The sequence below is a fragment of the Setaria italica genome, chromosome IX, assembly GCF_000263155.2.
Source record: "Setaria italica strain Yugu1 chromosome IX, Setaria_italica_v2.0, whole genome shotgun sequence".
Taxonomy (NCBI): domain Eukaryota; kingdom Viridiplantae; phylum Streptophyta; class Magnoliopsida; order Poales; family Poaceae; genus Setaria; species Setaria italica.
In genome coordinates this window covers 17,225,347-17,241,086 of record NC_028458.1, presented here as the reverse complement: position 1 = coordinate 17,241,086, position 15,740 = coordinate 17,225,347, and the positions used below count along the sequence as shown (strand labels likewise).

Below are 15,740 nucleotides of genomic sequence, written 5' to 3'. Positions count from 1 at the left end.
GTTATCCAATCCATGCTTTTTTGAACTAAAAACGCTGTTCATTGCGTCGGTCCATCATCACTGCAGGCGGCAATCTGCCACAGGCATCCTATATCCTGAATCCTGATCCATCTACGAGTCCCATTTCTTTTCATCTTACTGCACCCGCGTGAAAGCGCCTCAAACTAATTACGCACGCAGTCGTATATCCACTCATCATCTCAAGAGTCAAGACTGGTGAAACCATAGGGCATGTCGCCGTCACGGCTCGACAGCAAAAGGATCAAAAGCACAAACAGGTTGCTTGAAAACGGCTTTTGCCTTTCCCATTCACTTGAAACTCAACGGGTAGCAATTATCATTACATAGGGAGGGAAACGTTCTGAACTTAACTTGAAATGTTATACACTTCATACAGGACTGACTTCATACATGAATTTGAGGCTTAGGGTGAATTCCCGAATATAAGATGCCACAATGCCTTTGATCAAGTGCTCGAGCACATGACCCTCTTGTAACGCAGTGCCCTTGTCAAACATATTTACTGTGGAAAGAAGATGGGAACAGCCTGCAAAAGTACAGAACCAATGAAACAAGGGCCAAGGCTTTGTATTGTTGACAACAGTCATGATTCAGTCAATACGCTATAGACTCTTCTCTAAGAGACAGATGTGCCTCATTTACTCCTTATCTCCAAGCACTTGCACGGATGGATCATGATATATAATTGAAATAAATGGTCAGACAGGTCACGGTATGAATAAGAGCCTCGAAGAATTTACCTAATTGTATTCACCTAACAAGTTGGTGTTAAGAAGTTCTCAATGTAGGCTTCTGCAAGCATTTTACCAAGCTTTACTTGTGACTCGGTGGTAAGATGCATGTTGTCTTCTTTCAACGCCAGACCCATTGCATCCACAGTTACAACATTGGGCAGGTTAACACTAAATTGAGCACTTCTCACTTTGTCAATGTTCCTTTTATCACCGGATGCAAGAGCAACCTGTTGACATCATATACAATCTTGATAAAATTGGTAGCAGATACTGCAGGTGATATCTAGGAGCATAAAGGATGATTTCTTAATATGAAAAGACTGAGATATCAACTGTGAAATCAACTTCTGCATTTTATACTTAAACAATACAAGCAATAATGTCAAGCGTTTAAATATTATAAGTACCAAGTAACATATTACTTTACCAGTCAGAATTAAGAGTTTTTCTTTATTGATGACGGATGAAACAAAATTTGATGGCACACTACAAAATATGGGGAAAATCGTGTCTTGATTTAAAATGACCAGGAAATTATTATTTTAAAAATATTGAATAGCTACTAAAATCCAGAGATGAACTCTGACACCGTACAAGCTGCTTGGATCCTGCACAACTGATGTGCACTGTTGCATTTTTACCAATTTCAATGTTTTGAGTGAAATTCTATTAAGGGTGCCATCCTTTTAAGAGGAATTTTATCAATTTTGCTAATAACTATTATGTGGTTGGGAACAGGTTCACTTGTTATTACTCCCTCAACTCACAAAAGGCATTGGTACAACCTCAAAACACGATATTGACTACTAATTCCCAGTTTCCTACTATATCTACAAACCACAGCAAAATTACATTACTATAAAAAATGTTAGACAACCCAACCCTATCTGTACCATTTTCAAAAGTTCAATCTCAACGTACAAAAAGTAACTGGCTGCTCGCAACCCAAAATGTCGGCTGGAGGTTTTACAGTTATAGTTACAGAAAACTCCACAATTCTCATTTTGGTCAATGACAGTTAACCTGGTTTTATGTTTATCATATAATATAAATTTGTTAGCAACTGGCATCTAAACCTAGCTTAAATTTTCAAAACTGAAATATAAGAAGATTCAACAAACCACACTCTAATGAATGGAGAGGATCATGAGCCAAGAAGATTGAAGGACCTCCCCCTGGCCTTCAATTTGGTTAGGGTGGTGAATTCTAAAACCTTGTGACTAGAAAATCTGGAGTTAAATGTAACCATGGGCGGACCCAGAAATCAACCATGGCCCAGCCTGGACTAGTGTGAGCTGTCGGTGTTCATGCAGGAAGATCAAATCACGAGGGTAACGAGCCAGCAGACATAACGTTTCGTGAATTAGCCTGATATATCAGCCTGCTGGGACTTTTTGCTTGAGTAAGGATCACAGAGTTTAGGTGAATTTATGGCCTCTGCATGGTTGTGCAAGGGGGGCTATAGGGGCTGGACCCTGGCTGCAGCTCACCCAGCCAAGGTCCTGGATCCGCCCATGAATGTAACTAGGCAACAAACATGTGCATCTTATATTTACCATAAAACATGTGATCTCTAGAATTTAGTCTTATTATAATGAAGAAACAATATAGATGCAATCCAAATACCAAATAGTCACAGCAATGTGAATATTACATTATGTTGAACAATGGTGAGTGTCTGCTCAATTCTAAGCAATATTAACAACAAGAAATGGTACAGAGTATAAAAAACTTCAGCACTATGAGCAATTATCAGAAATGGGGGCAAATAACTAATTTTGCTTCCAGCCCTCAACAATTTCCCCTTTCCTCACTTCCTTATCACTTTATCAGCACCCAGCCTACCAAGCGTTAGTTGAAACTTGAAAGCATCAAGACGAAAGATGATACCGAAAGACTATGGAAGTAAAATTGAGAACTTTCATCCTCTTTTTTCTGGTCTTCCCTACCATGTCTGTCAATCAGATTTGGTTAAATCAGCACAAGAATTTCTACCACAAAGTTGAGATCAATGCATGCAGTTTAATTCCATCTGCATTTAGCAAGAATAGAACAGCAATTACGCCAAGAACCCAGCTAAATTACACCAAAGTGGGAGTAGGAACTAAGACATCACCTGAATAAAAGGCAACTGCGGCATCTCAAGATCTGCCCTGACATTGGTGATGAGCCTCTCGATGTTCCCGTTGTAAGCCGCCGTTGCGGCGTCGGACTCCGCATCGCTCTCCCCCTGGTACCACAGCACGGCCTCGATCTCGCCGTACCCGGCCGCGACGCGCGCCCGGCACACCATCTGCTCGTACAGGAACTCCCCGCGAGCCCACTCCCGGATGGCCGTCCCGCCGACGGCGCACGGCACGAGGCCGATGCCGGTCCGGGCCCCCTTTCCGGGATTGTCCTCCTGCAGGCACGGGAGCACGGTGCGGGCGAAGACCATCCCGGGCCCGACGCCGCAGGTCTTGGCGGTGTCGATGTCGGCGTGGAGCGGCTCCCGGGCCTCCTCCCAGTCCAGCGCCGCGGAGAGGCGCTGGATGGACGGGTCCGGCGCGGCCTCCGGCGGCACCACGCCGTCCCAGCGCCGGTGGTGCACGCCGCCGCGGCCGGCCATGTTGCTCTGGCCGGAGAGCACGAAGATGCGCATGGCTGGCACGGCACCGCGGCCTGCAGGGGCGAAGAGAGGAGAGGGCCGCGGATGCCCCGCGTGATCAAGAGCTGGCTTTGATGGCGGACTAGACCTTCACAGGACCTTCACAATGGGTGGTTTCTTCTTCACAGGACCTTCAGAATCTACCGGCTGCAGAGGTAGCTAGCGCTCGGAACAAAACGGGGCAGCTAGTTTGCGGCGTCCGCGACTTTGTGAGAAGTGTGTAAGCGATCGAGAGGCGATGGCGTCCCAGCTGAGGCTGTGCGCCAGCGGCAGCAGCCGGAGGAGCGGCGGGCGGCCGGCGGTGATAAGCTCTGCTAAAGTGGGCTGCGTACAATGTGTGTTGAAGTGCATTTTTAGCAGACTTAAAAGTGCTGGATACAAATACAGCCATAAGCCTACACTGTCAATAATAATTTAACAGAAACACATTACATTCTTACTGCAATGATCGATCGATGATGTTATCTATTATCTTAATACAATAATGTTAAAAGAAGACACCATGTTCGTCTAGAAATTACCACGTTAATCTAAAAAGAAAAAAAATACGCACCGTCAGGTTTGATGAAGATCTAACGGCTTAAACTAACCCAAAGAGTCCCACTCAAATAAGACTAATAAATATAAAAAATCAAATTCATAAAAAGGAATTTAACTGGTTGAAAAAAAAAGAAGGTCTACCCCACAATTTAACGTGCTGTAGATTTAGTCTAAAGATTGATAAAATAAGTATGGAATCCTTTCCGTTGGAATTCAAAACGGACATAAAACATCATGTGATGGAATATTTACAGGTTTTAAGGTAACATAAGCTAATACAACTCTAACATATTAGCTTAAGGGAAAACGTAAATATATATTTAATCATAATTAATCAAACCAGTTGCCACGTATCATTTATCTTTTTTTTATAAAAGTAACCATATCCATACATGTCAATATCATTTATGTAGTGCATAATAAATTCCATACGTTTTCGCCGAGAATGTTAGATATTAGCACATTAATCGAAAAAGAAAAGAATATACAATGTTGGATTTTATTGTTGGATTTTATGATGATCACGGTTTAGATTAATCTAAAAAGTTCATGTTATAAACAATTAATAAACACACCAAATATATAAAGCTAAATATCGGTGTTACCTAAATTAAGTGAGTAGTACTATTAAAAATCAATCTCACGTGAAGGGAAAAAACGAAGGAAAACAACATGGACGACAAATAAAAGAAACACACACATAAAGGGGGAAATAAGAAAGACAAAGCATGCATGACGTGTCTTGGAAGGGAAACAAAACAATATATCAAGAAAAAGAATCCATATGTGATACTAAACTGTGTGTAGTTATTGTTTGAGCCCGTTTCAAACTACTAAAGATATCTTTGATTTAATTCTGCCCAATTATGTCGCTATTGGGAAGTCATCAATCGAAATCGTTTTGCCCAGCAACTACCATCAACTAGTGTGAGAAAAGTAGATCGAGGAGACCGTCAACGTTTGAGGAAAGCGTGGACAGGATGATTCGACTAGCTTCAATTGCGAGTTCCTGCTGCATGTAAGTGCCAATATATCCCGCTTTCGCTTCTCATATCTAAGCGTGGACGACGGGAACAATGGTAACATCTGAAGTTGCAGTCACATGAAGAACTTAGACATGAGCATTTTGCAGGTCGGGTCGGGCTCGGATAGGGCTGAAAAATTCCCGATTTATTTTGGGCCGATTTTTTTGTGCCCATAACAGTCCTATGGGTATTGCCGAGACAGGTTTTGAGGTCGGACCCAGGATGGGCTCGAGCTTCCCGTTTTTTAGTTGAAAAATAAATAAAATTAATTGTTTGTGCAGGCTCAGGCCAGTCCGATTTTTCTCGGGTTTGGTTTTCGCTGACCACGTCCGGCCCGGCAGCTAGCGTGGGCGGGCCGAAACCCACCAAGCTCGGCTAGGCTCATGGGCCGAGCTCAAAATGCTCAGGTCTAGAAGCGCTATAGCCACATGGAAGCGCCTATCCTCCGCGGGAGTTCTCAAATATGACTTGGTACGTCATGGAAGTTGGAAGACAATGGTCGTGGAAGTTGGAAGACAATGATCTTTCACCAACTCAAATATAAATAGTGATGATATGGTAGGCAAAAGGACGATGATTGGTATGGTACAGAAGTATTGATCCGTTGGTGGCGACTAGATATGAATAGCCGGGCAATCCCATTTTTGGGGGGATGGACAAGCAATATGGTGTTGATGGATTATGCATGGGACGGCTATGAATTCTGGGAATTTTCTGACTGGAAAACATCTCTTTATAGAGGAGGGAGAGATCATGCACAAACATATCTATGGATATACATGCATCGTGATAAAAGCTAGGCACCTTGCAACCAGTCACAAAGTTGCCTACAAGTATTATGGATATGATCATGTAGTAGCGAGTAGTAGGTGAGGAACAAGCTGCAGGAAGGAGACGATGAGCATACTTATTCATAGGGGCAGAAAACATAAGAGGACAACGATTTTTTTTTTGTTACCAAGGTGATGCGAAGCGCACATATGAAGGATTAAGCTCTGTGGGAAATCAAGAGGGCAAGTGAAGTGTTGTACCTACAAAGACAATGTACATCAGCTGCAACATTCTGCGAGCTAGCAAAACTATGACTTATTATACGGATCATGCCTCTCCCGGTAGCAGGTTGCAACATACACGTGTCACATACACCGATGCATGTATAACTCTTTGTTTCAACATAGCCTTTGCAATTTATTTGAACTCGGTGCAACGTGCAAGTAACATAGATTTCAAATACAATTTTCACGCCTCAACGATATTACACTAAAAAAATATCAGCCACACCGATTGAGAAAACCCTCGAACCCCGACTTCATCCTATAGGGCCGCACCATAATCAGAGCCAACCACGACCCACTAGGTTGACGATCACCACAACTATCCTGTGGTAGGATCGCACAAACCAACTATAGGTGCCACAGGCCGGCACCCTACCTCTATTTTTTTTGGATTGTCAGCGAACGTTTTTTTTTTGCTGCCACCAAGATTTGAATGATTGGTCTCAATTGGGAAACTTACCACTACACTACAAGAGTATTGGCACTTCCACTTTAATAAGAACAAAAATAACATACCAGTTGAATGTTATGATGATCTAATAATATAGTTTAACCCAAAGATTCTAAATCAAACACAATGAATAAATTAATACGGCTAAATCAAAATAAAAAAATAGAAGGTGCTACTTTGATTTGTAAATAACTAAATTTAGAATGAAAATCTTAGGAACTATAAACGATGATATAGTGTGTAATTTAGAGGGCGTGACAACATCCATAAAGAAAATGATGGGGCGGCCATGGAGAAGCACATCTTAACACTACCATACATGGAATAACTACATTCAAAAAGAAAGGAGAGAAAAAACTTAGAATGTGTGGCCATGGCAAAGCAGTGGTGTGATTATGATCTAGAAGATGAAGAAAGAGTTTCAAATGATAGGAGGGTCAGATTACGAGAAGGTAACAAGAACCATGAAGAAAAAGTATTGGGTCATCCATGAAGAAGCGTTACCAAAGAGCAGCATACGGGGAAAAGTTGCACAATTAGAAAAGAAGAGAAGAGTGGCGAACCAAGAAGTGATATCGATCTACAAAGCGATGATAGAGTGCTCAACTTGGAAGGTACAATGATAGCCAATGTTTGGTGATCAGGTGCACGTCAATGATAGGTAGGTGGCACAGCCATGGCACGATCCCATCCCCAATTGCCAAGTACAACATCAACCTATACTATCGTTGCCGTCAAGGAATGACGATCACCTCCAGTGATGATGAGAAGTTGGTTATCATTGTGTAGAATTTTGATGAGTGGATGGCCAAGAGCTAGAAAATTTAAGAGACAAGACCAATGGTACTCTCATGATGGAGTGGCAATGCAATCTAGAACAAAAGCATATCAAAAAATCAATGTTTGATATGCACGGCCTTCAATAGCAAGCTGCAAGTATCGGTCGATGAGAGGTGTCAATATAATGTGCATTGTTAGGGATACAACCTTAATACCTCGGTGTAGCGGACGGAGCTCGTTGGGAGCAGAAGCACGTGAGAGGAGACGAGCACAAAGCAGAGGGTTATACCTTGCCGGTCGTAGCCAATGCATAGTTTCTGCCGGAGAAAAGGTGGTGCAGCTATAAGATGAGGGGAGCAATGCATTCATGGGTCTTTATAAGTTGGATATTGTAGAACATAGAAAAGAACAGAGGCTTGGATATGATGAGAACTAAAGATAATGCATATCCTCTTTAAGATTTCGACTCAAACTTAAATTTAAATTCTAAGTATTATCTTTGGTGGAATATATTTAACCACTCACCTGGATATTCTTCTATAAATCTAAGGATAACCATCACCAAAACTAAAATTCAAACAAAGATGTACAACACGAGTAAAAATAAATAAAGGGTTATATTTCTGTTAAATATGTAACTCTTTATATTAATTTTAGAAAAAAAAACTTAAAAGTTTCTATATAATATATTCCCTTTTCTCCTAATTCATGTTTTAAAAAATCACCAGAGAATATGATGATTTAAAAAACCCAGATGATATCTTTATTTGGGCTATTAGGACAAAATAATTACGTTGATCGGACTAAACAAAATTGATTGCTTACGTTTAATAGGTGAACCTAAAAACTAAAATGTTAAATAGTTAGGTACCCGTGCTATTTGCGCGGAAAAACCTAAAAATTTCTATAGATATTCCCTTTTCTCTTAAATTCATGTTTTAAAAATCCCCACAGAATATGATGATTAAAAAAAGCCCAGATGATATCTTTATTTGGGCTATTAGGAGAAAACAATTACAATGATTGGACTTATGTAACATCCCAATTTTTCTAAGCATTTAAAATATGGACCCCAAAACTTTTTCTAAAATTTATATAGCAATTCAAGCCCTAGAGCCTTGCATTTGAATTATTGCATCACAAATAATTTTCCATAATCACATATGCATTTGTTTGAGCTAACTATTCCCTCTACTCTAAAATATTCCACCTTAACATTCCTTCCAAACCCTTACACCAAAACCAATTCAAATTTGAAATCACATTTCAAATTTGAACTTAAAACACCTCACCAACTAAAAGGAAGAACCATTTAAACCTACTTGGGTCGACAACCTCAGAACCGGCCCCCTTCCTCCTTTCCAGCCTGGCCTACCTCCGCTTTCTTCTGCACGCGGCCCAGCCCAACTGCCCCGGCCTGCCAGTTCGCTCAGCCCAGCCCGGCCACCTGATGATGTCGTCATGACATCATCGTCCCCAACCTCCATCCATCCCCCTTTCCTTTTCCTCGACCGCCCACGATGTCACGCCAGCCGTGCACTGCACCCGGCCCTCCAGCCACTCCTACTGTTCCCTAGCAAGGGCGCCGCCATCGCCCGTACTCCCATCGTCGCCTGCGCCTGTCAGAACCCTCCCCGCTACTCAAGAACCCGGCCGCCCCTATTCACCTGCCCGCGCTCCAAAGCGCGGCCACTGGCGAGCTCCCTCTGATCTCCTCCATCCCGACCCGATTTGTCTCCCTGGCGAGTGCGCCACATGTGCCAACACTAGGCGTGTCCAGGACCATGCTCCTCCCCACCGACATCCCCTCTCCCGGCCCTATCCACCCCCGCCACTAACGCCACGCGCCGTCGCGCCATTGGATGCCGCGTCGAGCTATAAATAGCCTCCACGTGCTCCCTTCCCCTCCTCGCCCCTCCCCTCTCCACCTCACCAGCCTTTGCCGGGTTAGGACAATGCCGCGCCATCCCCACCTGCCGCCATGCTCTATCTCCTAGAGCCGGGCCGGGTCGAAGCTGGGAATTGCTGCGCGGCGATAGCCTCTTCTCCCCTAGCGATGTAGCGAGCCTCGAGCGGCCGCTCCTCGCCGTGCCCTTCCACCGCTCAACCTCACCGTTATCCCCGCCAGTCAAGCTCCAGCCGTCATGCTACCTGAGTGAGCACCTCACGAGCTCCAGGTATAGCCATTATACCGCCCACGCTGCTACTCGCCCTCCTGCTGCCCGGATGCCACGCCGCCGAAACACCGACAAGCCGCCGCGTGCGCCTTACCCTCATAAACACCCCCATGCTCTTGTCTTAGCTCCTAAGCCTCCTTAGCATCCAGTCTTCGCACGGGCACATCGCCGCGCATCTCTGGCGAGCCGCTCGCTCGCTGCTGGTCATCACTTATCACCCACATCACCCACCACAGTTCCCCTACCCTCCTCTATCACCCAGGCCACCTCCTGCTGCTCCTCGTGACCGGAGCTAGCCGATACGGGCAACTCTGGCAAGCTCCCCTGCTCGCACGACACTCTGACAGCCCAACCTGGGCGGCGCCACCGCAACCTCCCCCTTCCTACACCTGGCTCACGTGCACCCATGACCCACGCTCCCCCTTGATCCACACACATGAGCCCACGGGCGCACCAACACAGTTATGGTGTGGCCCCACACCAGTCCCGCCCTCTCTCTTCCCCTCCATGAACCCAGCTCACATGAGCCGCAGACCCATGCACCCCCGGTCCATGCCCGGTCCATGCCCCTCTCCGTCCATGGTGCACAACATAGCGCACCCACGCGGCCCTGCTCTCAGGCCCGCCTGTCTGTCGCTCTTCTCTCTTCCCCTTATTTCTGCTAAAGCCACCCAAGCTTGTGCACCCCAAACTTCACTTAGCCATGATAGAAATTCCCAAAAATTACCAACAATTCACCAAAAATACTAGAGTCCATTTCAAACCTAACCATACCTTGTTTACCCAAATCCAATACCTATAACCCCTAGAATAAATCCTTGCTCTTTCCTAAAATAAGAAAATCCCATATTTCATGTGGCCCAAAAATAGGAAACCATCTCGAAAAGCTCTAGAAAAATCCTAGAAAATTCTAGGAAATTACCCAAGTCTCCTAAACCCCAATTCTTTTCTTTTAACCCATGTTGATGTATTGTTATAATTGTTTGCTTTATTGCTTATGTATAACTATGATAATGTAGAAAACGACGACACTGGAAACGTGTTTGACGATCCGGACTACGTAGAAGAAGCTCTAAATGATCCAGACTTCGAGGAAGGCAAGTCCCACAAATCATCATCGTCTTTTGATCCGAAGCTTTACTAGTAAAATAAACCAAGATAATAACCGGTTTACTTTATATGCTTTGCATATTTCCTTTATTTCCATGCTTAGCTCATCCTAATAATTTTGAGTCTTCTTGGATGTCATGAACCCCACATACACTAGGTCGTACTATGGTTCACAAATCCTAAGGAAGAGTGTGAGTGCTATGGCATAAATAACTAAAGTGAGCCTAGCAACCAGTTAAGGCTAGACCCACGAGTAAGAGGGTAGCCTCGATAGAGGATCCTATCCTAAAAAGCTTACTCTAGTCATATGAGGATCGACTCATGGGGAAGTCTTTCTAGTGGACAGTACATCCGCACGTACCAAAAAGGTACAACCTTCGGGAGTGCCTAAACATGTGAGGTCTTGATTCACACCCCACCAACTGAACCTAATAAATCATCCAAAGGGGTCACAGTAGGCAACAAATAGACTAGAGCAGGATCTTCACAGAGTCCCAGGTCTGGTCGGCATGGGTCACGAGTTGAGGTCCGTAGGGCCTGTTGACATTGTATGTCAAGTTATGATGCATCTTTTCCCGAGATAGAGTCCACGAGTGGACATAGTGTGACCCTTGTTTAGACCCCAGTCGTATTTGTGGATGGAGTTAGGGAATGTTGTCTAGGAATAGATTACTGGTGGGTACAGGTTTCGTAAGTCAGTACTGCCTAGGATCAAGGTATGGACTGATCGAACGTGTGGGTAAAGTGTACACCTCTGCGTAGAGTTGTAAAACTATTCGAATAGCCGAGGCTCACGGTCAAGAGCTCGCATAGTTAAAGCTCCCATTTATTAGTCATAACCTCTTTTGTAAAAAGAGTGAGATTCAGGCTTGTCCTGAGATGTGTCTAGAAATAAGGCAAAAGCCGGCTCGGGTAATCCCTGACGGATCCTGATGTTCTTAAAACTTGGGGGCTGGTAGGGAGGTAGTTTCCCCTCCAGGACCAACAACTTCTAAATATCTGCATTCCATTCTCTTCAATTTATAGCCATATACACTATGCATGCAACTAGCTTTCAGGCAAACTAGCAGCTATTCCTTGAAACCCTGCATAAAAATAATAAACAACAAATGTGGGATTTGCTATGTACCCACTATATGGTGGTCACTCTTGCTTCCCCTTCCTTTCTTCAGAGGAAGAAGTTATCGATGAAGAGGGTGAGGATCTTGAGGATCTGTCATAGGAGCCAAGTCGCCTGTTGGTTTGGGACTGCCTACGTAGGACTCTGATGTATAATTAAGGTTGAGGTTATGACCCTCTTGTATGTTTAATAGTATGCTTTCTCTTTTCAACCTTATGTAAATTATCAATAAAAGTTGTACAAAGTATGGATGTTGACGATTATAGATACCTGGGTACCCTCATGGAGGGTCCACCCGACCACTAATAGGTTGGCCCGACTTGACGAAGAAGGCAGAAGATAGAGTCCGGCTAGGACTCCCCACGTGTTGTAATCCGACTAGGTCTCATATATAGTAACCGATTAGGGGACTTGCCATGTAACCCTACCCCTCGGAGTATAAAGGGGAGGTAGGGGTACCCCTTAGAGGACATTCAATCCCACCATATGAACCCTAAACACCCGAGCGTAGGGCGCAATACAATCCTCAAAATAGGACGTAGGTTATTACGCTACACTGGTGGCCTGAACCTGTATAAATCTCTATGTCTTGTACCTTGCGTTACCATCAAATTCATGATTTTGCGATCCTCTCCGCCTACAAATCAACCATCTAGATACCCCCTAGGTGGATTGCCGGTCACTAAATCTGATAGTTGGCACGCCAGGCAGGGGTGATCACGAGATCCTCCCAGCGAGATTGATGGAAGTCATTATCAAATCCGTTCATCTTCATCATCCGCCGACCTCTTCACCGTCACAGGCTTCCCATCTATATGGATCGGCCCTTTTCCTGCAATCGAGTCCGGTGTCATGCGCCGTCACGCACGGCCCTGTGGGGACACGACTGCTGCAGTCGTCGCCAACACGTCTGCCGCGTTCGGTTCACAATCATTGGTGCTATTGCTAGTCGAGCTGTATTCATCTAGACCAAGCTGCCGTTCACGATACTGTCTGCGTCGGCTTGACGGTGCATGAAGGGTGCGGCCGGATCCCTACGCTCCGGCACTCTAGCACTAACGCCACCTCCGTCTACACGCAGCGAAGAAAAATCCATCTACAAAGATACGCATGAAACAGGGAACACGCCTTTCCCTTTTCTTACTTTTAATTTTCTTTCTCAGTTAAATCGGCTAATATTATCTTCATATTTCTAATTATCTCCATCGGTTGCTAATTTCTTGAATGCTTGGATGGATCCAAGTCTTGTTCGTTTGCAGGATCGAGGCACCATCTACATGCACACACCATCTGTATGTGCTTGACTCGGCAGCGATGACCATGACCGTAGCCACAAAAGCACTAGCGACGCCGACGCGCCCGTGACAACTTCGATGACTCGACCCGACATGGAGCTAGTCGGGGTGAGTCCTCGATCACTTCGCCGACTACTGTCCTCCGACCACGACCATCAAGATGGCGCTCGGGGCTTCTAAACCCAGACGTGAGGCACGACTCTCCTACTCAACATGAATCAAGCTAAGTCTTGTTTTCAATTCAATATTTTATGGCTTCCGTATATCTCAATATGCTCTGGCTTTTCTTTGTCTTCATGACTTCCACCGACTACCTCGGTCACACCCCAACTGCTTATATAGCTTGGTCCGTCCGCTACACGGGCAGTCGGGGCTACGCCCTACGAGTGCCCAGCGCACACTCTCGCTTTCCCGCACAATTTCGACTACTTTGCGTCTTGTCCGTCTCTCTTATCGGTTGCTAAAGTACTCAGGTAGCACACACTTTAATCCGTGAAATCTTGACTTATCTTGTAATGCCCCGTCTACAAGCTCGAGATCCGCTCTCAGCAGACTGCTGGCTAAGCAAGGCTAGGTGCTTAAACGTAACAGGCGAACTACCCGAGAAAATTACATAGCCCACAAGAGCAGAATGTGCAAGGATTTACTTTTACACCGATTAAACTTTCGAGTTATTCAATATTCTACATTATGCTACATAATGTTTGTATTGTCTTTTACAGCTCTGAAACCACTCAGCGCGCTTCCGTGGAGCGGCTGGCTCTCAAGCTCGAGGGCTGGGCGCCACAGACGACTCAGTGTGCCTCCCGTTGCCCGGTCGACCTCTCTGGCTTGGGGTAGGAGGCGATTCGGCGTACTTCCATGACTCGGCCAGCTCCCAGGCTCGAGGGCTGGGTGCCTTACTTTGGTCAACGTGCCTCTTTGGCTCCGCCAGACCTTGCGCTCGGGGGATGGGAGCCTATTTCAGGTCGGCGTGCCTCCTTGGCTCCGCCAGACCTCGCGCTCGAGGGCCGGGAGCCTATTTCAAGTCGGCGTGCCTCTGTGGCTCCGCTAGTCCTCGCGCTCGGGGGTTGTGCACCTATTTCAGGTTGGCGTGCCTCCGTGGCTCCGCCAGTCCTCGCGCTCGGGGGCTGGGCGCCTATTTCAGGTTGGCGTGCCTCCGTGGCTCCGCCAGTCCTCGCGCTCGAGGGCTGGGCGCCTATTTCAGGCTGGTGTGCCTTCGTGGCTAGGCCAGTCCTCGTGCTCGGGGGCTGGGCGTCGTATTCAAGTCGGTGTACTTCCTTGGCTCTGCTAGTCCTCGTGCTCGGGGGTTGGATGCCTATTTTAGGCTCGGGGGCTGGACACCATAGACAACTCGACGTGCTTCCTACCGCTTGTCCGACCTCCTAGGCTCGGGGGCTCGGGGTGGGAGGCAGCACGGCATGTTTCCGTGGCTCGGTCGGCTCCTAGGCTCGGGAGCTGGGCACCAGACGACTTGGCGTGCCTCCTGCCGCTCAACTGACCTCCCAAGCTTAGGGGCTCAGGGCGGGAGGTGACTCGGCATACTTCCACAGCTCGGCTGGCTCCCTGGGTCGGGGGCTGGTGCCACAGGCAACTCGACGTGCTTTCAGCAACTCGGCCGACCTCCCAAGCTCGGTGGCTTGGTGCGGGATATCACTTGATGTGTGTCCATGACATTTCACAACATGAAGACTACCAGATCGAGGATTATTCTTTGAGCACTGCGCAGCCTCTCAGGCAACCAGATGATGAAAACACTCGAGCAAAACTTATCCAACTCAGTATTCGCGTCGGGCTGCCGCTTGACTCCACACGGCTCGGGGGCTTGACAGTTATAGATACCTAGGTACCCTCATGGAGGGCCCAGCCGACCACTAATGGGTCGGCCCGACTTGATGAAGAAGGCAGAAGATAGAGTCCGGCTAGGGCTGCCCACATGTTGTAATCGGACTAGTTCTCATCTATAGTAACCAACTAGGGGACTTGCCATGTAACCCTACCCTCAGAGTATATAAGGGGAGGCAGGGGTACCCCTTAGAGGACATCCAATCCCACCATACAAACCCTAAACACCCGAGCGCAGGGCGCAATACAATCCTCAAAATAGGACGTAGGGTATTACGCTACACTGGCGGCCCAAACCTGTATAAATCTATGTATCTTGTACCTTGCGTTACCATCAAGTTCATAGTCTTACGATCCTCTTTGCCTACAAATCAATCATCTGGGTACCCCCTAAGTGGACTGTCGGTCACTAAATCCGATAGATGTGATACTTCTTGTGAGAAATGCTCCTATCATCTACTTATCCAGGGAATGATACGAATGACATTCGGGGTCCCTTTTTTGGAGCAGCCCCCACAACTTAGTTCTAAATAGCCCGTTATAGCCTCGCTATAGCTCTGCTATAGCTTTTTTAGAGAGATGGCGCTACGCTATTGCCAATTGTTCCACTATGGCTACTAAGGACGCTTTAGCTCCGCTGAACACCGCTATTTAGCTTAGCCACGAAATCTATTTAGCACTGCTAATCTTATTTTCGGCTATGCGGGTTGATGATGCTTCATTTTCTTCACACTAGAGGTCCAAAAGCCCATTAATTGCTTAAAAAACTATGATAGCAGTACCAAACCTAACTGTAATCTTTAATTTTGAAGTGGTAGACACGAAGACATGTTCTCCTGTAGCCCTGGACATGCATAGTATTCATAAATTTTTCCTTAGGTCCATATTTCTATGCATGGTTAACTAAAAATGTTCATATTTCCATAAAACCGCTAAATGA

General features: G+C 45.9%; 1 protein-coding gene across 1 annotated transcript; it reads right to left on the bottom strand.

The window, feature by feature from the left end:
- Positions 1-279: 279 nt before the first annotated feature.
- LOC101783100 (probable carbohydrate esterase At4g34215) lies at positions 280-3,745 on the bottom strand. The gene is made up of 3 exons (XM_004982868.4): positions 2,872-3,745; positions 762-982; positions 280-547 (listed from the first exon to the last, which is right to left on the bottom strand). Exons 1-2 carry the CDS (start codon positions 3,394-3,396, stop codon positions 776-778), a joined length of 732 nt encoding a protein of 243 aa, XP_004982925.1. The 5' UTR covers positions 3,397-3,745; the 3' UTR covers positions 280-547; positions 762-775.
- Between the last annotated feature and the right edge of the window lie 11,995 nt (positions 3,746-15,740).

Coding starts and splice junctions, on each gene's coding strand:
- LOC101783100 (XM_004982868.4), bottom strand. CDS start 3,396: ATGCGCATCTTCGTGCTCTCCGGCCAGAGCAACATGGCCGGCCGCGGC. Junction 983..2,871: donor CGCAGTTGCCTTTTATTCAG/GTGATGTCTTAG, acceptor TGATGTCAACAG/GTTGCTCTTGCATCCGGTGA.